This window comes from Carica papaya, chromosome 2 (genome assembly GCF_054855325.1).
Source record: "Carica papaya isolate Zhongbai chromosome 2, ASM5485532v1, whole genome shotgun sequence".
NCBI lineage: Eukaryota > Viridiplantae > Streptophyta > Magnoliopsida > Brassicales > Caricaceae > Carica > Carica papaya.
Genome location: NC_142310.1, coordinates 2,865,691 through 2,888,854, shown reverse-complemented (window position 1 = coordinate 2,888,854; position 23,164 = coordinate 2,865,691). Strand labels below are relative to the sequence as shown.

The window sequence follows — 23,164 nt, the reverse complement described above, 5'->3', positions numbered from 1 at the left end:
GAAAATTATTAACTGGACGATATAATTACCATAATTTGTACGTGCGAAGATTTTAGGAAGTTATATTGACTAATACACATACCCACATATATACACACACACACACACACAAGTTGATAGAGCTGTGTTGTGTTGTAATTAAGCTTGAATAAAATTCTGATAATGGCGGTAATTAACTTACTGCTAATCACATTTTGTCTTGTTCATGGAGTGGTTTCTGTAGATTACAAGGCCGCACTTACCAAATCTTTGCTTTATTATGAGGCTCAACGTTCTGGGAAATTGCCTTCCGATCAGAGAGCGCAGTGGCGTGGAGATTCCGCCCTCAGAGACGGCGGAGATAATAAAGTAAAATCTTAAGTAATTAATCAATTAATCAAATTAGTTTTTAATTAGAAATAAATTAATAATACGACGTCGTGCAGATTGATCTGGTCGGAGGATACTACGACGCCGGCGACAACGTGAAGTTTGGATTTCCGATGGCGTTCACGACGACAATGCTTGCATGGAGCGCGGTGGAGATGAAGAACCAACTGAAGGCAAACGGAGAGCTTAGTCACGCGTTGACAGCCGTCAGATGGGCGACTGATTACCTCATCAAGGCTCATCCCCAGCCGAACGTCCTCTACGGCCAAATCGGCGACGGAGATTCCGACCATGCTTGCTGGCAGAGGCCGGAGGATATGACCACTCCCCGTCCGTCTTACCGTATCGACGATCAACATCCTGGTGCCGATCTCGCCGGTGAAACTGCCGCTGCTTTTGCTGCTGCCTCCGTCGCGTTTTCTCAATCTGATTCGTCTTACTCTCGCGTTCTTCTTCACCATGCAAAACAGGTATGTGTATATATATATAATTAGATTTTGAAAATTTAGGCAGATGATATACTTTTTTTTAACATAAAAAAATTTAATAAAAATACTAGAAATTATTTTTTGTTAGAAGATTTTGTGTGAAAAACAAATAATGAAGAATTTATATAACATATAATTTCAATTTATATAATTAATTAAAAATAAAATTAATGTACGTTTGCAGCTTTTCGAGTTTGCTCGTGCTCACCCTGGTCTCTACCAAAACAGTATTTCTGGAGGGAAATTCTATTCCAGCAGTGGATATGAGGTTTGTACTTACACTTGACTATCGATATATACAGATACATTTATATATATATATATGTATGTGTATATTTGGATGTAGGTATAAGTAGTTATATCGGGTTTGACAGGACGAATTGCTATGGGCTGCTGCATGGCTACACCGTGCCACTAACGACCAACAATACCTTGATTTTCTGGCTCAAGCTTCCAACAATGGCGGCACCAGAACCTCCTTCTCCTGGGATGACAAGTTTGTTGGTGCACAGGCACTTGTCGCCAAGGTCCCTCCCTCTCTCCATCTCTGTAAACATAAACATATATAGTAATTGATCAATATATGAATTTGCGTGCATATATATATTTGCAGCTTATATTGGAAGGAAAAGTGAAGGAGTCAGGGAACCTGGGTCAGTACAAGAAGCAGGTGGAGCAATTCATATGCTCTTGCGCTCAAAAAGGTAACAGCAACGTGAAGAAGACGGCGGGAGGATTGCTTTGGTTTATGCCATGGAATAATCTTCAGTACACTTCCACCGCCACTTTCATCGCCACCGTCTATTCCCAATATCTCTCCGCCGCCCATGCCTCGCTCCCCTGTCCCTCCGGCCTTCTTCACCCCTCTGATCTCCTCAACCTTGCTCGATCCCAGGTACACACACAATATACACATATATATGTTTAATGTCCGCCTATTATATATATATATATATGCTAATGAAGATCTATATTTATAGGTGGATTATATACTGGGTTCGAATCCAAAGAAAATGAGCTACATGGTTGGATATGGATCAAACTACCCAAGCAAACCACATCACAGAGGAGCATCGATCGTATCCATCAAGAGGAGCCGGAATTCGGTGGGGTGCAAAGAAGGGTTCGACTTGTGGTTCAACAAAGATGCTCCGAACCCGAATGTACTTGACGGAGCCGTCGTGGGTGGTCCGGACGAAAATGACCAGTTCGATGACTCAAGGTCCAATTACCAACAAGCCGAACCAGCCACCGCAAACACTGCACCTCTTGTTGGTGTCTTGGCTGCTCTTGCTTAATTTTATTTATTTTACTTACCCACCAGAAAAATATTTCATCACTAATTTGTAGGTTCTCCTTATGTATACATGAATTATTATGAATATAAATTTCTTAATATATATATTAAAATTATCCATATATATATATATATATTACTAATGACCTAAATTAAAATTCATTAACTTAAAAAACAATAATCCAGTAATTTTTTTCTTCTGTTTTATTTAGTTTTAGTGATAACATTTGAACCTCTATATACTTTTATAAAAGATATATTATTAAATTAATTTTTAAAATTTAATATGTTTTATAATTTATTTCATAATATTTTTTTTTTATTATAATTTAGTTTTTAATATTTTATTTATTTTAAACAATATTTTTTTAAAATTTTTAATGAAAAAACTTAAATAGTTAAATAATGTTGAGTTTTTTTTAAAAAATAACTTAAAAGAATTATATTGTTTGCTTAATTAAATTAATAGATTAATAATAAGATTAAGTTTATTTTTTATTGTTATTAAATTATTAATTAAAATTATCTTTTGAGTTATTTTTTTTAAAAATATTTAAATATAATTTAATTATTTTAAATTTTTTATTAAAAACAAAAAAATTGAGTGTCTAAAATAAATAAAAAAACTAACGAAACTATATTATAACAGAAAAATATCAAAAATTAAATTGTAATAAGTATTAAATTTTTATACACTAATTTAATAATTTATTTATTTCTATAAACTATATGCCTTTTTGATGTGAAATATTATTGGTCATATAATTCAAACTAAATATAGTGAACGAAATTGTATATATACATATATATTTATTTATTTCAATAAGTTGAATAAATTAATGGCGAATTGGCGAAAATGGAGGGTGCATGAATTTACAGTGTGCTCTCGCTCACCGTAAAATATCTCTTCCGTCTGCACATCCGTCTTTCGCTGATTTTTAACCATATGAGTCAGAAAAGAAAAAGCAAGGAAAAAAGAAAAGAGAGTGGAAAAATGAAAGAAGAATTAGAATTAGAATTGAAAAAAAACAGCTAGCCAAAACAAAACTTAATACGATACACACAATTATATTATTATTAATGGTGATTGTGTGGATATATTAAAACCACACAACATCGTCTTCTTTCTTTCCGGATTTTTCTGCTCCCAAACATCGTTTGGATACAAACCCACTTTTGATTGTGTACCAGGTATGCACTTTTTCTCTTTTATTTTCTCGATTTAGTTTTCGAGTATCTTCATTTTTAATATTCTTCATCTGGGTTTGAATTTTAAGCTGTGATATTCTTTTTCTCTTTTGGAGTCTCTGATTCATGAATGATCCAATTAATAGGACTTTTGTTAAGTTCTGTCATTGAATTGACTGGTTACTTGGTTGTTTTCCTTTAAAAAAAATTGTATTGGTATCTAATAATTGTTGGGTTTTGGCTATTGATGAGTTTTTCTCCCCGTTTGGATACTCTTATTACATGTCTTCTGGGTATAGACGATAATTCTTAATTCTTCTGTGGTTCCTGAAAGTGAAGGGGGAAGAAGAGATTTATTATGTATGCTTGTGGCATCATTTCATTACTCTTCATCGAGTGTTAAAGTTTATTTTTATTTTTATTGTTGAATTTTTTGCTTTTGGGCTGTATGTCTAATTTAGTTGAAAGTTTTCACTAAAATACTTGCAGTGAATCTCATGCCTTGATTTGTTTATTTTGCTTGTTTTCTGATTTAAGGTTAATCAATCTCGAAACCGAAGTGGAGGAAGGTATTATTTTGATTGAGTCAGGAATCTCTTGGGTTCAGTTTGATAAAAGAAGGGTTTAGTTTTGATAGGGTTATATTTATTTGATTAGCATTGTGTTTATGGGAACTTCTGAGGCAGTTCTGCCAGTTTTATCTGGAACTATTCCCAGTCGTTTCAGTTCTGATCCATGTTTTAGCAAATTGGATTCAAGATTTCATCCTAAATGTGCTGTAAATTTTTCGAAGAAAAGGGCACGGAGTTGTATACAATTTTTCATTTGTCCTAATGCACCACTGGGTTCCAGGGGATCCCAACTAGTTAAGGGGTTAGGAAGTGGATTGCATAGGAATAGAACCACTGACAGGTTCCAACTTCTTAGTTGCAAATGTGAAGATGCTGAAAATTTTGGGGGAATAACTGCAGAAGGAAATGGAGCATGGTTTGTGGATAGCGCTAAGGAACTAAATTTGAATAATGTGGTAAACACACCAAATGTTCTGGAATTCGGGGATGTTAAACAATTGAAACGGGAAAAGGAGAGTTTAACATCTAATGGTACAGCTGGACCAGGTACTACTAACTTTCGGAAGGCCATTGTAGATTCTATTGAGGATGAAGCATGGGACCTATTGCGTGATTCTGTGGTTTATTATTGTGGGAGTCCTATTGGAACTATTGCCGCCAATGATCCCACTAGTTCCAATGTGTTGAATTATGATCAGGTCTTTATCCGTGACTTTATACCTTCTGGCATTGCCTTTCTTTTGAAGGGAGAGTATGACATTGTTCGGAATTTCATCCTTCATACCCTTCAGTTGCAGGTAATGTGAAATTTTATGACCAGGATCATATTTGCCTTCTATTCTGGCAATTAATCATTTGCATCTAGCAGATTGGACTAAATTACTTTTTTGCTTGTTTCTGCAAATTGAGAAGTGCAACAGATGCACGTGATATCCATCTTTCTTTTAGTTGTTCATATCTCAGCTGGGTTTTTCCAAGAAATCCCTCTACTGATTAGGTGTTTTTTGCTTATGAAAAAATATCATATAAAAGAAATGTATTTTTTCAAATAAGCATCCATCTAATTGCTGATAAGTAGTCCACATAGTTAAACCTCTGTCATTGAGTTCACTTTCAAATCTGGCTGTCAAGATAATTCCATAAATTGCTTAGTAACTGGTTATGTGTGGTTGAATGTGCACAAGACAGCATGTGCCTTTCCTATAATATTTTTGCAGGACTATGATTATGTTAATGAATCTTCTTGATATGTAACCATATTATGAATAAAATTGACTACTTGTCTTACGGTTGCGAGAATGTGACTGTTGGCACCTACGAAACTCATGCACTGATGTAATTTAAAAAATGCTTTGAGTACTAGGTAAATCTGTATATGAGCAATCCCTGGTGGGGCCATGGCCATCTGATAAATTATATCCTAGCCACTTGATTACCTCAGACATAATTGATGCATATTTTGTTTTATGACCATCTGATAAATTAAATCCTAGCCGCTTGATTACCTCAGACATAATTGATGCATATTTTGTTTTATGACTTTCTTTGCAGAGCTGGGAAAAAACGATGGACTGTTACAGCCCTGGTCAGGGGTTGATGCCTGCCAGTTTTAAGGTGCGAACTGTTCCCTTGGATGGTGATGATTCTGCTACAGAAGAAGTATTGGATCCTGATTTTGGAGAGGCAGCAATTGGCCGTGTTGCACCAATTGATTCTGGTATGTGGCAAACTTTCTATCATGCCAGAAGTTGTTCAGAAGATGATGCATGCTTTGTGTTTGTTTATCATGCCAAGTTTTTACATTTTTTCCCTTTTTCGTAATTCCTTTTACCTCTACTTCTTTTGTAGGTTTATGGTGGATTATTTTATTACGTGCATATGGAAAGTGCTCTGGGGATCTATCTGTTCAGGAGAGAGTTGACGTGCAAACTGGAATTAAAATGATATTGAAGCTTTGTCTTGCTGATGGTTTTGACATGTTTCCTACATTACTGGTGACTGATGGTTCTTGCATGATAGATCGTCGTATGGGAATTCATGGTCATCCTCTTGAAATCCAGGTGATTAGTTCTCCTTGTATTGAAATAGTGTTTTTTAATTTAGATTATGGAATTATTATGTGAAATGAAAGAATCATCAGGGCAGATTCATTTTTTTGTTCTAACAGTTGTTTGAATAGCCATATGTGCTCGTCAACTGTTTATTTCAAGTAAGGGAAAAATTGCCTTTATGGTTCATTTGAAATGGTAAAGAGTGGTGGTACAGAATAATTCTGCACATGGTGTAATAGGGGCTTGTTGCAGCAACTACGCTGGAAGTGAAATTATAAAACTAAATCAATTTGGCAAACAATAGTGGAAGTTTGAAAATAAAGCTAGGATTAAGTGCTTGACAAGCTTGAGTTAAATTGATATCATAACTTGGTGCTTCTCAAGTGAGTTTCTGGCAGGTGTAATAAGTAGATGATTCCAGTCTGGTCGATTCAGAAAATGTTCAACTATTGGAATTGTTATTCATTGTATTTTTGGTTGCTTCCGAATGGTGCAACTCCCCAGAATGATGGAGATTGTATAGTTTATAGCTTATGCTTTTTGAGATAGTTCATAGCTTACATGTTTGACACCATGGAGATCTGGTTTGTGCATTACTAGGTGAAGTATGTTTGTAACATGTTGGCGGAAACAACAGATTATGATCTGACTCACTAGCCTACATGAATCGGCCATTATTTAAATTTATAAGTTGGTAACTAACAGATCTTATTTGTTTACGTTCTTTTCTTGTGGTATCTCCAGTTAATCCTTATTTTTTTTCTTGCAGGCACTATTTTATTCTGCCTTACTCTGTGCACGTGAAATGCTTGCTCCAGAAGATGGATCAGCTGATCTTATCCGGGCACTGAATAATCGCCTACTTGCTCTTTCATTCCACATCAGGGAGTATTATTGGATTGATTTGCGAAAACTGAATGAGATTTATCGTTACAAGACTGAGGAGTACTCATATGATGCAGTTAATAAGTTCAACATTTACCCAGATCAAATTTCTCCTTGGTTGGTGGAATGGATGCCTAATAAAGGAGGTTATCTAATTGGAAACTTACAGCCAGCACATATGGATTTCCGATTTTTTTCTCTAGGAAACATGTGGTCTGTTGTAAGCAGCCTGGCAACAGCTGATCAGTCACATGCCATACTGGATCTTATAGAAGCGAAATGGGCAGATTTGGTAGCAGATATGCCATTCAAGATATGTTATCCTGCTCTTGAAGGTCAGGAGTGGCAAATAATCACTGGTAGTGATCCTAAAAACACGTAAGATATGTGCTCTCGTATTATTTATTTATGATCTATTTCTTCATTATCTTCAGCATTTCTCACTACATTTCCTTCTGTGGTATAGGCCTTGGTCTTACCACAATGGTGGTTCTTGGCCAACTCTGCTATGGCAGGTTAGTTTGTTATGCTTAAATATTCTCTCTGCTGCTAATGTTTTGTTCATTGCTCCAAACCCTTTTGTAGAAGTTATATTGAGGTATAAGTTTCCTGAGTTGTCATGCTTGAATCCAATAGGATATGACACTTTGTTGCTGTTTTATAAAATATAGCAATAATGAAGAAATGTTGGCAGTGCGGCTTAAGATTTTAACAATGGACTTTTTGCAGCTTACTGTTGCAGCCATAAAGATGAAAAGACCAGAAATCGCTGCAAGAGCTGTTGAAGTTGCTGAAAGACGCATATCAAGAGATAAGTGGCCTGAATACTATGACACGAAAAAAGGAAGGTTCATGGGGAAGCAAGCACGGTTATTCCAGACATGGTCAATTGCTGGATACCTTGTGGCTAAGCTTCTACTTGCAGACCCAAGTGCAGCCAAAATTCTGATAACTGAAGAGGATTCTGAGCTTGTCAATGCCTTCTCTTGCATGATAAGTGCTAACCCCAAGAGAAAGCGTGGTCGGAAGAACTCCCAACAGACTTACATAATATAAGATTCTGAAGCTGCTTTCAGACAAGGATAGGTAACTTCAATTTATGGCTCAACTTACCTATCTAAACTACTTAAAGGTATAATGGTGATGATAATAATGGTTTATTTTTCATTTTATTTAGGGGTTAAAGCTTTTGAGCAGTGATTCGGGTATCATAGGATCTTAATGTAAAGATGATATGTTGATTTAGAATTAGCATTAGCTTGAAACTTCTTTATGGATTTGAGATTAAGCAAATTGTTTCCTGTTTACAGACTTAATATCATATACATAGTATTACAGGCGTGAAAGAAATTCTTTTAGAGAATTCACTGTAAATCAAGAATAACCTTACATTATTTTAACTCCATTGTTCGATTTTATAACATTTTCTGTATCTCATAAATTATTTTGAATTGATTATGATATTTTTCTGTTTCGTAAATCATTACTGTGCCATCTAAATTAATGCTTGACAATAGAACTTTTTAAGACATTTCTTTAGTTGATTTCAGATCTATTGAAAAAATTCAAGTGGTATATAAAGCAATTGTTTAGGAAAGTAATTAGAGAGTGATAAGAGATCTCTTGCAAATTCATATTTTTATTCAGCATTACTATACACTTAAGTTTTTAGTTCTTAGCATCAGCTCATAAAAAAAACTTAAGTTCTGTTACAAACTTTCAAATTTTTGGAATCAGCTCATAAAGGAAACTAAACATATAGCATTCAGCAACTTCTGGTTCATCTGGGTCTAGGGTTAGCCACAATCATTCTTCCAATCTGTACCACAGAAAATATCAAAAACAAAAAGAAAATAAATATATTTTCAAAAGCAATAGAGATTAACCTATATATGTGTATATATATTCCATTTGTAAATGAAGAAATTACATAGAAATTTTTAGATAGTAGAAAACACCAACAATAATTATTAACTACCTAATGAAGAATGCTCAATATTTCTTGCAAGATTGAGCATTCATGTTTGAGTGCTTCCAATAGCATGATACACCTACAGGCAAGACCCAAATGACTCAAGGTGATTTTTTTGCACCAAAGTTAATTTAATCAATTTATATTTGAGTAGATGGAATTTCAATATATATACACAGAGTGAAGTGGAGTAACTGATGGTAAGTTGTTCACCATTTTCCTTCACAAGGAAACAAAATTGTAGTCTCCTATACATATAACTCTCTGTTACCTGATCTGTAAACCACTCATCATTCATAACATATGTGCACCATTTTATGACAGGATGACTAAACCATATTAGTATGGTATAGTATAGTATTAGAAGTTAAAATATTTATATATGTATCTAACTGTCCCATTTGCTTTAATTTCTAAACAAGTTTCATCCTTTTCTTAATAACTTTAATTACTACATTCCTCCTATATTTTATAATTGAGCAATATATCACAATTTTAATATTTAAACTCTCTGATTTATGTTCTTTAAGAACTGAATTCTAATTGATTTTCCTATATACGAAGGATTATGAAATAAAATTTTATTTAAGCTGAAAATGTAAGCGGTTCAAAAATAAAATTAATGATGTATACCTCATTCAACATGTAAAGGATTAGTAGTAATTATACAAAACAAGTAAAAATTGAATCAAACGAACAAGATAGATTTAATATCACTCAATGTAAGTACACTTATATACTTTTGGACGTATTTAATTTAGATTGTATTTTTATATTTTTCTATTATTTAGGACAAAAAGATAATTTCATAAAAAAATTAAATATGTGATTTTAGTAAGTTTGCGGTTGTTAACTAAAACTTAAGAACCTTTTGAAGAATATGAATTCTTATAACGAATCTACTTTATAATTACTATTTAATTGTGTGTTATGCGATAGAGGAGAGAAAGAGAACTTATCTTTATAATACTTCTTGTCTAACTCTTGTTTTCCTATCTCATTTCCTCATATTTTTCCTCTTTCTCCTAATTATTTTCTAACTCTTCTTATATTTCTAGATCACCTAAAATTGATCACATCGTAACAAAATAATAAATGTGAAGATAAGATTATGAAGAAATTATATTATGGCGAAGAAATTAATAGAGCTAATTTTATAAAGAAACTATTTTATCGTTTCCTATCTAAACATTGCATCATAGATATAAATTATAGCATTAAAACAAGATTGAAAGAAAAGCCTAAAGCATCAAGAAAGAAAAAAAAAGCTACGTGTCATAATCTATTTTTGAACTTATCTAATCAAATATTTTAGAGTTTTAATATTATTTTCATTATATTATCTATAAAAAAACTATTATAAAATTACATTTAAAGAATATCTAAATCTAGAGAATTAAATGATTGTTAAGAGTCAAAGTTTAGAGATTTCTTTTTACATCGGTCTTTAAAATTTAAAATTTTGATTACTACTTAAACAATTAAAGAGATAAAAATCTTCTTTTGAAAAAGTAAATATATAATTATATTTAAGAAGATGTTATTAGTTTCTTCCTTAATTATTAAAAGTAAAAATATTGATTATGCCTCAATTATCAAAAAATATTTTGTAATCTCTATTTAATTTAGGGATTCCGTTGCCATGCTCAACGGTTCTAATGGTTCCTCCACTTTAAAAGAGGAGGTTGGGCTATAGGGGAAGAGGGAGAGGAAGAAAATTCCCAGTTAGGGTAAACTGAGAGGAAGTTTTTGTGCGATTTCTTCAATTAGATTAATCAGCTAGCGGTGGAATCGGGAGCGGAACAAGGGAGGAATCTGTCAATTAGATTAACATCGTCACTGAGAACAAAGGTAAGTGAAATTTGACTCTCACCACTTGAGTAGAATTTATCTTTTAAATTCTTTGAGATATTTTTGGGAAGAAATGAGTTGATCTGGGAATTGAGACATTTTCTTGAAATCAATTAGAATCAAGAGTAAAAACAAAAAAAAAAAATGGAGAGTGAAATTTGAGGATAAGTAGAAGATCGGACGAAATTATGGAATTATCGTGTGGACGACTATGAGGAGAGGACAAAGGAGATACGCTAGAAACATAGGCGGAAAATTGAAAGGATGAGAATGGGAGAGGGATAGGAAATAAAATAGAGAGGGAAATATTGGTCTAAATCTGATGTCTGATTGGAAATTATTATTCTGTTATCTTTTATATTTAATTTTCTTGATGTGTTTATTTAAATGCCTAAAAATGGTGGTATTGGTGATCAGAGATAGGGAAACGAATTGGAAAGGGTGACTTATGTGTGTTGAATACTGGGTTTGGGTAATAAATTTGTGAGGTTGTTGGGCATGACAGAGGACTTCATAAGGAGGAAACTGGGAAGATGATGAGAAGGAATGGGCATTGCTGAGAGTTTGGGAAAATGGAGAGAAGCAGTGAACGGGTACAACAGGTATGGGTGTAGAAAAAAAAAGAAAAAAAAAGAAAAAAAAGAATTATGGACAGTGAAGAAGACAGAGTATTGCAGAGAGTCAGGAAAGGGAGTGGAAATTATGAGAGAAAATATGAGGTGGTGGGTAAAAAGTGTGAGAGAAAATATGAAGTAATGGTTAAACTGGAGGTAATGAAGGAAGAGAAACGAACTGGAAAGGGATTAAAAACAAAATAAGTATAAGAATATGGGAGTTGATATGGGTGAACAGAGACAATGTTCTCTATGATGCACATGTAGGAAAGGATGAATTACACAAACTTTAATTAGATGTTTTCTTAATTTGAGATATGTAGCAGCCTCGGAAATTTAAAATGGAATTTTATATTCAAAAATATCAAATGCGGAAGCGAAGTCAAAATTTGAATAACATCCCTTACACGAAAACCAAAAACGTGCTCAAAATATGAAAGATTAAACTACCTAAAGGAGAAACTTGAAAGTAAAAACTACGAATGTGACTATGGAGTCTTTAGGCGTCCCCTTCGTCGTCCTCCTGCGGAATCGGCTCGGGAACGATGTCCTCTTGATCCGAAATGATTAAATAAGGAATGAGCCACACTAGCCTAGTAAAGACATCACGATATCTCATCGTCACGGAGGTAAAGGTGGGTAGAAAACACAAAACGACCAATGGAGCATAATTTACAACAAATCCTTTTATCGATAAATAAAACCTTTACCATTTACTTACCTCGGTGAAATTCATAAAACAATATACGAAAGCAATAACATCATCATCATCATGGAAACATATATATGAACTGTATAACATAATACCTATCACACTTTTCGTAATTCAATCGTTACACAATATATTTTCCTAATTCACCAGCCCACTAGTATCCATGGGGATCCGTAGGGGTCCCGCTACCCGTTAATCCTTAACACTTGAAATCAAATTCCAAGGCCATCCCCATACCCCGTCCGGTATGGGCGCCAAACTATAGACCTCATTACCCCGTCCGGTATGAGGGTGAAACGGGCCGTCCCCATACCCCGTCTGGTATGGGCGCCAAAACACATAAGATCTCCATACCCCGTTCGGTATGGGAGACCACAATCCCGGTAGGGTTCCCTACGGACCCGGTCCGTCCACCATCTCCCAGGATATCTAGTCAGGCTGACCACATTATACCATTATCCATTTACATAATTGTTCATTCTCTTTTTCCTCAGTCAGCATCATTAATCCACATACAAGCAAACAAAACGATAATTTATGCTAAGCAGACAACATACAGCATCAATATCCCGGTCATTTAATCCATAATCAATAAAACAGTAAAACATGCACACGAAACTATAAAATGAAAACATTGAACCTCATGCTACGTTTAAAACTGTAAAACAGGCCAAATAACAATTAACCGACAAACACACTAGACTCGGGCTCCATTAGTGACCTTAAGTAATTTCACACATTCGTTGATTCATGAAATACCGTTTTATCATTTATTGAACTTTAAAACCGTGATAGGAAATAGGGTGAGGGGTCCTTACTCGTTTCGGGGTCCGAACACGGCTTCACAGTGCGCTTGCAGGCTGTCCCTAATTTTCCCTGAATTTTCCTCGGGGAACTGAAACGCACTACTGGTACCTGCACGTGTTCCAAAAAAATCCCAAATTAGGCCCAGGGCCCCTTTCGGTCCTAATCGCAACTCCGGCACAGCGGCTCCGCCGTGCTCCGGCGACGCCGCCGGCGCTGGCAGCGGCGATTCACCTCGGGTTGGATGTTTTCAGCCGTTTCCGGCCAAATTCGGCCACACTCGCATCAGTCCCTACGAGAAAACAACCCTAGGGCCCTCGGGGGGCCAAAAAATCACTGAAAAACGGAGCTTACCGGCGGCGGCACTCTCGGGTGCGGCGGCTCTCCGGCGAGGTTCGTGTTTTGGTGATTCGGCTCTGATCAACCTGTAGAGAAAAGAGTGGTGATCACGGTGATATAAAAATTGCATCAAACGGAGGCCGGGAAGGGCCTCATCGGAGGCAAAAACCGAGAAGGGCGCGGCAGCGCCGCTGGGCTTCGGCCGTGCATTCCGGCCGTTTGGCAGGGATTTTGGCTCCGATTTGGCCACAGGAGGAATCAGCATGGAAAAACGAGTTGGGGGTACGAAATTTACCTCGATCGGCGGTCCGAAGTTCCTCCGGTGCGGCGGCGGGTGGCGGAGGCCGGCTTCTGGTTCGTCTTCTCTGGCGAGCGGCAGGCGGCTAGGGTTTGTGGTCTGGTGTGGGGGTTCTATTTATAACCCCTTACCTTTTGATCTCAGCCGTCCATTTTGTTTAAATCTGGGCCGTTCGATCGCACGTTTGATCTGGACCGTCCGATCGCGCCCACGCGGATCGCCAACGTGGCCCTTTTTGGAACGACGTAGTTTTACCACGTGGCAGGTCCCGGTTGGCCGGGCCTGCTGACGTGGCTGCCGACGTGGCTTTTTTTTTTCTTCTCCTCGGTCCGGGCGCTACAAGATAGATGTAATGGTTAACATGTTATGAACCCATAAATAAAGCAATCGGTGCGGCGGCTTCGCCAGCTCACCTTCACGGCTGAACGTTTTTCTTCAGTCAACCTGTAGAAAATAAAATGGTGAAAAAATTACATGAAACGGGAAATGAAAAGGGGCTCATCGAAAAAGGTTGCGAGTTTTGCCTACAGTGGCACTGCCAGACTTTACCCGTGGTTTCTGGCTCACCTGCCATTCCGCTTGCGATGACGATCCGCTTCGGGTTGGCCGTTTCCAGCTGTTTTCGGCCGAATTTGGCCAAACTTGCATTAGTTCCTGTAAGAAAACACCCATAGGGCCCTCAATGGACTGAAAAAATACTGAAAACTGAAACTTACCAGCGGCGGGGCTTTCCGATGCGGTGGCTCCTCCGGCTCGAGTGGCGATTTGGTGTTTTGCTCCAGTCAACCTATAGAGGAAGGAACGGTGGTCACAATGGTTGAAAAATTACATCGAATGGGAATCGGGAAGGGCCTCATCGGAGGCAAAAATCGAGAAAACCCGCAGAGGCGCCATTGGGCTTCGGCGGCATTTTTCGGCCAATTGGCCGGTGTTTTGGCTCCGATTTGGCCACAGGTGGGTTTAGAATTGAATTCTAAGCCAAAGGGAGAATTTTTACCTCGTTTGGCGGCCGAAAGGTGCTCCGGTGCGGCGGGGGGTGGCGACAGTCGGTTCTCTGGTGGCTGGGTTGTTTTCTCCGGCGAGGGCTCTAGCGACTAGGGTTAGGGTTAGGGTGTAGACGAGATTATTTATAACCTTCCGCTTTTAATCTGAGCTATCCATCACGATTTAATATGGGTCATTCGATCGCAATTAAATAGGAAATGAATCTGTACCGTTCATCACGATGCAATCTGGGTCATCCGTGTGCAATTCAATCTGGGCCGTCTGTACGCGTGCAATTTGGGCCGTCCGTACGCGCTTTTGATCTGGGTCATCCGTGCGCGCGGGAACGGATCTCAGCCGTTCGATCACGCTCACGCGGATCGCCAACGTGGCTCCTTTCTGCATGGCCTCCCGCATCAGTGTCTCTGCCACGCGGCGTGTCCTGGTTGGCCGGGGCTGCTGACCGGGCTGCTGACGTGGCGCAAGTTTTTTAAATTGCGTTTGGACCTCCGATTTTCGATTTTCTTTTCAAAAACACTATCAAAACCCAAATTTTCATCCATTTTTTTTCAAAATTATTTTCAATTAAATCCCAAAAATAATTTTACCCATTATTATTTTTATTTTTATTTTTATTTTTATTTAAATAAATTAAACTAAATTAAAAGCATATATTATTACATAATAAATTATTATTTTCATCTAAAAATTACAAAAAAAATTAAAATAAAATAAAATAATATTAATAAAAATAATAATAATTTGGGGTGTTACAATATATATCTTTATTGAGTTTTCTTACTTTTAAAAAATTTTTTTTTTTTGAATAAAAAAGTGCATGGAAGCATTAGATGCAATCAAACTTGAATTCTCATTGGTAAAGAAAAAAATGAAAATCCTTCTTTAGGTAATATTTTATTCTATATATTTTGTAAAATTTTATTTTTATGTATATCTTTTTTCTTGTGAAGTTCAGTAAAAATTTTAACTGAATTTAAATTTACATATTCATACGTCATGAGTTTTATTTAATTGAAAATGTGTTTTGCTGGCTGCATAATTATAATTATCAATAATTATAATGAATTATAATAATATGGTAGTAGTTAAAATTCTTATGTTCTATTTAAAATTTATGAGTTTAATTTTTATTAAAAATGTAGAATACTTTATATTGTATAAATCTGTAAATTTAAATTCAATTAAAATTTTTACAAAATCTATAAAAGAAAAAAATATATATAAAAATAAATTTTATATAATATGTAGCACCCAGAAAGGAGGAGGAAAAAAAAAAAAAAAAAAAAAAAAAAAAAAGGGGGGGGGGCCACGTCAGCAGGCCCGGTCAGCAGTCCCGGCCAACCGGGGCCTGCCACGTGGCAAGATCGCGTCACTCCAAAAGGAGCCACGTTGGCGATCCGCGTGGGTGCGATCCGACGGCCCAGATCAATCGCGCGATCGGACGGTCCAGATTCAAACGCACGGACGACCCAGATTCAATAAAAAACGAACGGCCCAGATTAAAACGAAATGAACGGCTGTGATCAAAAGGCAAGGGGTTATAAATAGAACCCCCACACCAGACCACAAACCCTAGCCGCCAGCCGCTCGCCGGAGAAGACGAACCAAAGGCCGACCGCCGCCACCCGCCGCCACTCGCCGCCGCACCGGGGAAATTTCCGACCGCCGATCGAGGTAAATTTCATACCCCCGACTCGTTTTTCCCCACTGATTCCTCCTATGGCCAAATCGAAGCCGAAATCCCGGCCAAACGGCCGGAATACGCGGCCGAAGCCCAGCGGCGCCGCCGCGCCCCCTCTCGGTTTTTGCCTCCGACGAGGCCCTTCCCGGCCTCTGTTCGATGCAATTTTTATATCACCGTGATCACCATTCTTTTCTCTACAGGTTGACCGAAGCCAAATCACCAAAACACGAACCTCGCCGGAGGGTCGCCGTACCCGAGAGCGCCGCCGCCGGTAAGCTCTGTTTTTCCGTGATTTTTTGGCCCCCCGAGGGCCCTAGGGTTGTTTTCTGACAAGGACCGATGCGAGTGTGGCCGAATTCGGCCGAAAACGGCCGAAAACAGCCAACCCGAGGCGACTCGCCGCCGCCAGCGGCGGCGCCGTCGCCGGAGCACGGCGGAGCCGCCGTGCCGGAGTTGCGATTTGGGCCGAAAGAGGCCCTGGGCCTAATTTGGATTTTTTTTGGAACACGTGCAGGTACTGTTAGCGTGTTTCAGTTCCCCGGGAAAAATTCAGGGAAAATTAGGGACAGCCTGCAGGCGCACTGTGAATCGTATTCGGATCCCGAAAACAAGTAAGGACCCCTCACCCTATTTCCTATCACGGTATTAAAGTTCAAAATGATAAAACGGTATTTCTTGAATTAACGCATGTGTGAAATTGCTTAAGGTTGCTAATGGAGCCCGAGTCTAGTGTGATTAATGATTTACTGTTGTTTGGCATGTTTTACACTGTTTTACAGCTTTAAATGCATTATGAGGTTTGATGTGTTCATTTTATAATTTCGAATGCATATATTACTGTTTTATTAATTATGGGTTGAATGACTGAAGAACTGATACTGTATGTTGTCTGTTCGGCATGAATTACGATTTGCTTGTTTAAATGTGAATTGATGATGCTTATTGAGGAAAAAGGGAAATGAAACATTGTATAGACTGATAATTGTTTGACGGGGTCAGCCTGACTAGATATCCTGGGAGATGGTGGACGGACCGGGTCCGTAGGGAACCCTACCGGGATTGTGGTCTCACATGCCGGACGGGGCATGGAGATCTTATGGTTTTGGCGCCCATACCGGACGGGGTATGGGGACGGCCCGTTTCACCCTCATACCGGACGGGGTATTAAGGTTTATGGTTTTGGCGCCCATACCGGACGGGGTATGGGGACGGCCCTGGAAACTGATTATGAATGTTAAAGGTTAACGGGTAGCGGGACCCCTAGGGACCCCCATGGATACTAGTAGGCTGGTAAATGAGAAAAGGATATGTTGTATAATGATTGAATTATAAAAGGCGTGATAAGTGCTATGTTTTACAGCTTATATTATTCCATGATTGTGATAATGTTATTATTTTTCTTATATTGTTTTCATAAATTCCACCGAGGTAAGTGGATGGTAAAGGTTTTCATGTTAATAAACGAGTTTATTGTAAATTATGCTCCATTGGTCTTTTTGTGGTTTTCTACCCACCTTTATCTCCGTGACGGTGAGATATCGTGATGTTCTTACTGGGCTAGTGTAGCTCACTCCTTAATTAACCATTTCAGATCAGGAAGACATGGTTCCCGAGCCCGTTCCGCAGGAGGACGACGAAGGGGATGCCTAGAGACTCTGTAGTCATACGCATAGTTTATTTTCGAGTTTTCTTTCTTAGTTAGTTTAACCTTTTATATTTTAAGTACGTTTTTTGGGTTTTTTCGTGTAAGGGATGTTAACTGAAATTTTGATCTCGCTTCCGCATTCGATATATTTAAATACTCATTTCTTTTTTAATATTTTCCGGGGCCGTTACATAATATATAAAATAAAATATTACCTCAAAAAGGATTTTTATTTTTTGCTTCATAAGTGAGAATTCATGTTTTGTTGCATCTAATGCCTATGCATCTTTTTTTAAAAAATAAATTAAAAAAAAAAATTAATAAAAAATATATTAATAATATGTACAATAAAAATAAATATAAAATTTATTTACTATATTCACTAATTAATTTAATTTATAACGTCAATTATGTATGAAAGTTTATCTTTCTTTATTTTTTTGATCAGATGCCTTGACACGTGTACATATATATATATATAAACATTAATTTTTATAAATATGACGGTGTATGAGCAATCATATATGGCACCAACAAGTGTGAAATTCATTTGTGATTGGTGGTCGTGTTTACTCATTGAATTCTATCCCGACGAAGATCTTCACGTCCTCCGTCAACGGGAGCCGGATAAATGCTTCAACGAAGCTGCTGTCCAGTATGTACGTACGACAATATTAATTATTTATATCTATAAAAATATATTATATGATTATACGAATCAATAATTTATTATTATGATATTCAACCCAATTAATTTCGTGATGTACATACATAAATTATCTATACAGACACACATATATATATATTGATAAATTGAGAAGATTATATATATATATATAGAGAGAGAGAGAGAGAGACACATACACACACAAATCATGTAGAGCTGTAATAAGGAGGCATGGGAGGAAATGGGTAATTTAATGGGCTGTGCAATACGATAATCCAAGTTAATTAATGATTTGGGTTTTTCATGGGTTGTGCATGGGCTTTTATATAATTCCTAATTATAAGCATCTTCTTTCAAGTTTCTAACCTTTCCCCATTGCACCTTCTTGATTCTATCATATTTCTGCATACATATATATATATATATATAATGTACATATAGATACCATCTTCATTTTCATCTTTATTAATTAATAAAATCTTCTTTTCATATTAAATCCCAAAATGTTATAATTATAAGAGCCAAATTCAAATATGAAGGAATTTGGTTTACAAGTTCATGAACCTGTTTATATATTAATAAATTAAATATATTATATATTTTTACTAATATGAATAATATTACATGAAATAATTATATTTCAATAGTATATTAAATATATTCTTAAATATATTAAATAGAATAAAATATTAAAATTTTCAGCAAGTTATTCGCATAACTTATCAAACTTAATTTTATATATTTCGAATTTATCTAAATTTATTCATTTATTTATTTATTTTAAAGATTTGTGACCTCTTTTTGCACAGGTTTTATATATCTGAAATCACAATAATCTTAGAATACCTATACGTGATGAGGATAGTTTACCGTGATTTGAAGTCCGAAAATGTGCTAGTAAGATTCGATGGTCACATTTCGTTGACTGACTTTGATCTCTCACTAAAAGATGATAATTCTACATCAATGATCCACATAATTTCTGCTAAAAAAGCGTCATCAATCACAAAAACAAGTTTTTATCCTGATGATAAACCCAACTTTTCTAATTCATCATACATTCTACCCAATTGTATCACATTTGCAGTAGCCTTCAGCTTACGTCCTAGTAAACACAAATAGAAAAAAAGTCAACACATCGCCCGGCTGAGAAAATTATCACAGAGCCAATCAATGTCTAATTAATGTCTTTTGTTGGGACCCATAAGTACTTAGCACCAAAAAATGTGTCTGGTGAAGGGCATGAAAATGTGGTTGATTGGTGGACACTAGGGATATTCATATTTGAAATGTTATATAGAACAATGCCATGTAAGCGAGTTGACCAGGAGTTGTCCCTGGCAAATATTGTGGCCCGAGCACTTGAGTTTCCCAAAGAACCATGGTCTCGGAGCTAGCAAAGGATTTGATCACACGACTATTAATCAAAGACCCCACCAGGCGAATGGGGTCCATAATGGGTGCAACGACAATCAAACAGCACCAGAGCCACCTCCGACCATCAAAAAAGATAAAAATTATCCTACTCACTCGGAATTCAATTCCGAGCATCCCTGTGGCCATATAGGAGCAAAACAAATGGAGAGTGAGTCGAAAACTGCGGGTAAAGCCTGACGGAGCCGTCACAAGCAAAACCCACAACCTCCTCCGATGAGTCCCTTCCCGTTTTTCATTTTATGCGATTTTTTTACCGCTGTGTTCACCGTTCTATTTTCTACAGATTGACAAAAGAAAAAATTCCAGCCATGAAGGTGAGCCGGTGGAGCCGCCATACCCGGAAAACCCCACCACTGGTAGGTTTCTGTTTTCTGACTATTTTGGCCAATCGAGGCCCTCTAATGTGTTGTTTTGTAGGGATATGTATATAGTCGACCAAAACTGACCAAAACTGGTCGAAAACAGCTAGACTGAGACAAACCACCGTCGCGGGTAGTGGTGTCATCTCCGAAGCACGACGATGCTGCCATGTCGGAACCCTAAAATTGGCTGGAAATGATTTTTAACGCTGATTTAGGTTTTGAGATATTTTTAAGTACGTGAAGCATATTTTAATATCCGCAAGAAAATTTAGGTAACTCGGGGACCGCCAGTAGGCGCAGTAGAAAGTTCGGTGTTTTGGACACCGATTCAGATAAGGATCCCTAACCCTTTTCTTTGTTACGGTAAATTGAGCCTTAATAATTAATAATTGTATATTTTTATAAAAAAATTAAAGAACCTTAAAAATAATTACAGGTCACTAGTGGAGCCGGAATCGGTTAGTTAATAGTCGTTTGATTTCCTATTTATTTTCCTGTGTTATCTATATTTGGTTACTATTATACTATGTGTAGCTCAATTGATGATTTTTAGGGTCTTTTTAGTTATTTGGTTATTTGTTTCTCCTGCATTCTGTGCCGATATTTCGGTCATTAGTTATTCGGCTGTGTTAAACTATATTGTTGTCTAAGTGAACTGTGAGTATAAAATGAGATATAGTTATTGCGTGGTTGATTATTATATTGATAAAAACCTGTATGGGAAAGACTTACTGGGTACCCGGAAAAGGGTGGACGGGCCTGGTACATAGAAAACTCTACCGTGAATGTTACCTCAGTCAAACGGGGCTGGGAAGTCCCTTACTACTAAGGTTTGAGAGATATGATTCACTTTCATGCCGGATGAGATATCGAAGTGGTAGAATATTTAGCGCCCATTACCGAACGGGGTATGAAGACAACCAGTTAATTCTTTAATTGTATATTGGGTTCACGAGTAGGAGGACATCCCTATGGACCCCCAGGGGTACCGATAAGAGGATAAAAATATAAAATAATCATTTCTTATTATCTTATATGTGATAAATAACAGTGCATGAATATGAATTTTCATAAGTTATTGTTGAAAAAGACTTGTTACATAAATATAGAATAAATGGTTTTCTTTATAGTAAATAATTTATATTAAATTAAGGGCTCCATTAGTTTTGTTTTTTTTACCAATATTTAGTTTTTCGTATATGTAATTAATGTAATATTCTCACTGGGCTAGTGTGCTCATCCTTTCATTAACTATTTCAGATCAAGAGAACTAAGATCCAGATCCCAATCAACAAGAGGGTTGTGAATAGTTCACCACCTGGACTCCCTTCAAAAGCTAGTGAAGGTCGTCCTAGGATGTTTAGTAATTTGATTTCGTTTGTTCTTTTAGAAGGGAACATTCCCACAACCCTATTGGGTATTCTAAATTATTGTGTAAGGAATGTAAACTCTCACTCTATTATTTCGCTTTCGCATTTAATTTATGACTTCATTTTATTTAATGTTCCGGGTCTTTACACTTTTAAGATGTATAAAATCACCATTTGTTCATTCTATTGTATCTTGTAAGGAATTTGTTGCGTTTGATAGTATTGTAGAGAGTTCAATAGAGTATTACTAGGAAGCAAGAAATTTTTTCTTTAATTTACATGATATCTATATTTTTTTTTATGTATATCAAATTTTAATAACTTAACAGAAGTGAAATTTAAGTAATTTGTACATTGGGGCAAGAAATTTTAATGAAATTCATGTTGAAAGGTTCAATATTTATAAAAATATATAATTAAGGATTTATTGGATCATTTTACCTAACAAATGACATAACATTTTCAATTGTTCTCAATTAATGTCTTTACTTAACCGTCTAAAAGTAATATTAATTTCTCTAACATGTGGTATAAGAGATAGTAATACTCTTTTTAAGGTTGGATAAAACCGAAATGTATTGCATCAAGGTCCTGATAATACCAAGTTGGGAAACTCATGGGTCTTTTTATTTTTTAGTAACAACCTCTATCAGCCGTTAAAATTGTGTCGTTTATTGTCCAATTTTTAGTTGGATTTAAAAGTAACTTTCATTCCACATTTTGTTTCTCTTCTTCTTAATTGGATGTAAAAGTGTAATTAAATAGTATATAACATAGCTAGAGATGTAGTAAATGTTAAGGACTCCTACTCATCATCACCTGCTTTCCTTATGCTTATCATATCACAAGCTGCAGCTCACCTCTACCTCTTCTATCTTTTCTCTCTTATCTCCTCCCTGTAGTTATCCATATCACAAGTCGCACTATATATGCTACATATCATAATAAGGAATGTAAGCACAGATTGTTTTCACTCAGCTGGCATAAACCTAACATGGTATCAGAGCCTTGAAAGGAAAAATACAAGTGTCTACTACAAACGACAAACAACTCTCCACCTCACCCATCAACCTCATTACAGTCATCACTCATTCGCCATAAAAATAAACACCAGAAATTATCTGGCATGGAAGGCACAGTTCATCCCCATTCTCAACTACCAAAATCTCATGGGTCTCATTAATAATAGTGAACCAGCCACACCAGAAACTGTAACCAATAGTGATCCACCCACCACCACTACCAACCCTGCGTATCTCGCTTGGTTCAGGAAGGACCAAATGCTTTTTTCCTGGCTCCTTTTCTTTTTCAGAGGAAATTTTTCCTTATATAATTGGGCTCCCATTGTCCTTCTCTGTCTGGAGTGCATTAGAAAATGCATTTGGCTTTGTATCTCAGAACAAACAATTTCAACTACATATCGAGCTTCAAGATTTGAAACACAATGATTTATCTGTCTCTCAGTTTCTCTATAAAGCCAAAGCTCTAGCTGATGAACTTGCTTATGTCATTCGCCAACTTTTCCCTACAGAGTTCAATGCGATTATATATCAC

General features: G+C 36.6%; 2 protein-coding genes across 3 annotated transcripts; both read left to right on the top strand.

Moving 5' to 3' along the window:
* The first annotated feature begins 122 nt into the window (after positions 1–122).
* LOC110819167 (endoglucanase 14-like) lies at positions 123–2,208 on the top strand. Its single transcript, XM_022048254.2, has 6 exons — positions 123–348; positions 426–839; positions 1,042–1,125; positions 1,232–1,384; positions 1,471–1,752; positions 1,838–2,208. The coding sequence occupies exons 1-6, from the start codon at positions 163–165 to the stop codon at positions 2,153–2,155; spliced, it is 1,437 nt and encodes a 478-aa protein (XP_021903946.1). The 5' UTR covers positions 123–162; the 3' UTR covers positions 2,156–2,208.
* A 998-nt stretch (positions 2,209–3,206) lies between these two features.
* LOC110819126 (neutral/alkaline invertase 3, chloroplastic-like) lies at positions 3,207–8,213 on the top strand. Of its 2 annotated transcripts, XM_022048205.2 has the most exons (8): positions 3,207–3,345; positions 3,880–4,711; positions 5,466–5,631; positions 5,763–5,974; positions 6,735–7,228; positions 7,317–7,365; positions 7,580–7,936; positions 8,028–8,213. In XM_022048205.2, the coding sequence occupies exons 2-7, from the start codon at positions 4,010–4,012 to the stop codon at positions 7,904–7,906; spliced, it is 1,950 nt and encodes a 649-aa protein (XP_021903897.2). In that variant the 5' UTR covers positions 3,207–3,345; positions 3,880–4,009; the 3' UTR covers positions 7,907–7,936; positions 8,028–8,213. The 2 variants fall into 2 exon arrangements, with proteins under 2 accessions (XP_021903897.2, XP_021903896.2); XM_022048204.2 differs by having other exon boundaries at positions 7,580–8,123.
* The last annotated feature ends 14,951 nt before the right edge of the window (positions 8,214–23,164 follow it).

Coding starts and splice junctions, on each gene's coding strand:
- LOC110819167 (XM_022048254.2), top strand. CDS start 163: ATGGCGGTAATTAACTTACTGCTAATCACATTTTGTCTTGTTCATGGA. Junction 349..425: donor GAGACGGCGGAGATAATAAA/GTAAAATCTTAA, acceptor GACGTCGTGCAG/ATTGATCTGGTCGGAGGATA. Junction 1,385..1,470: donor CACAGGCACTTGTCGCCAAG/GTCCCTCCCTCT, acceptor ATATATTTGCAG/CTTATATTGGAAGGAAAAGT.
- LOC110819126 (XM_022048205.2), top strand. CDS start 4,010: ATGGGAACTTCTGAGGCAGTTCTGCCAGTTTTATCTGGAACTATTCCC. Junction 5,975..6,734: donor GTCATCCTCTTGAAATCCAG/GTGATTAGTTCT, acceptor TTTTTCTTGCAG/GCACTATTTTATTCTGCCTT. Junction 7,229..7,316: donor GGTAGTGATCCTAAAAACAC/GTAAGATATGTG, acceptor TCTGTGGTATAG/GCCTTGGTCTTACCACAATG.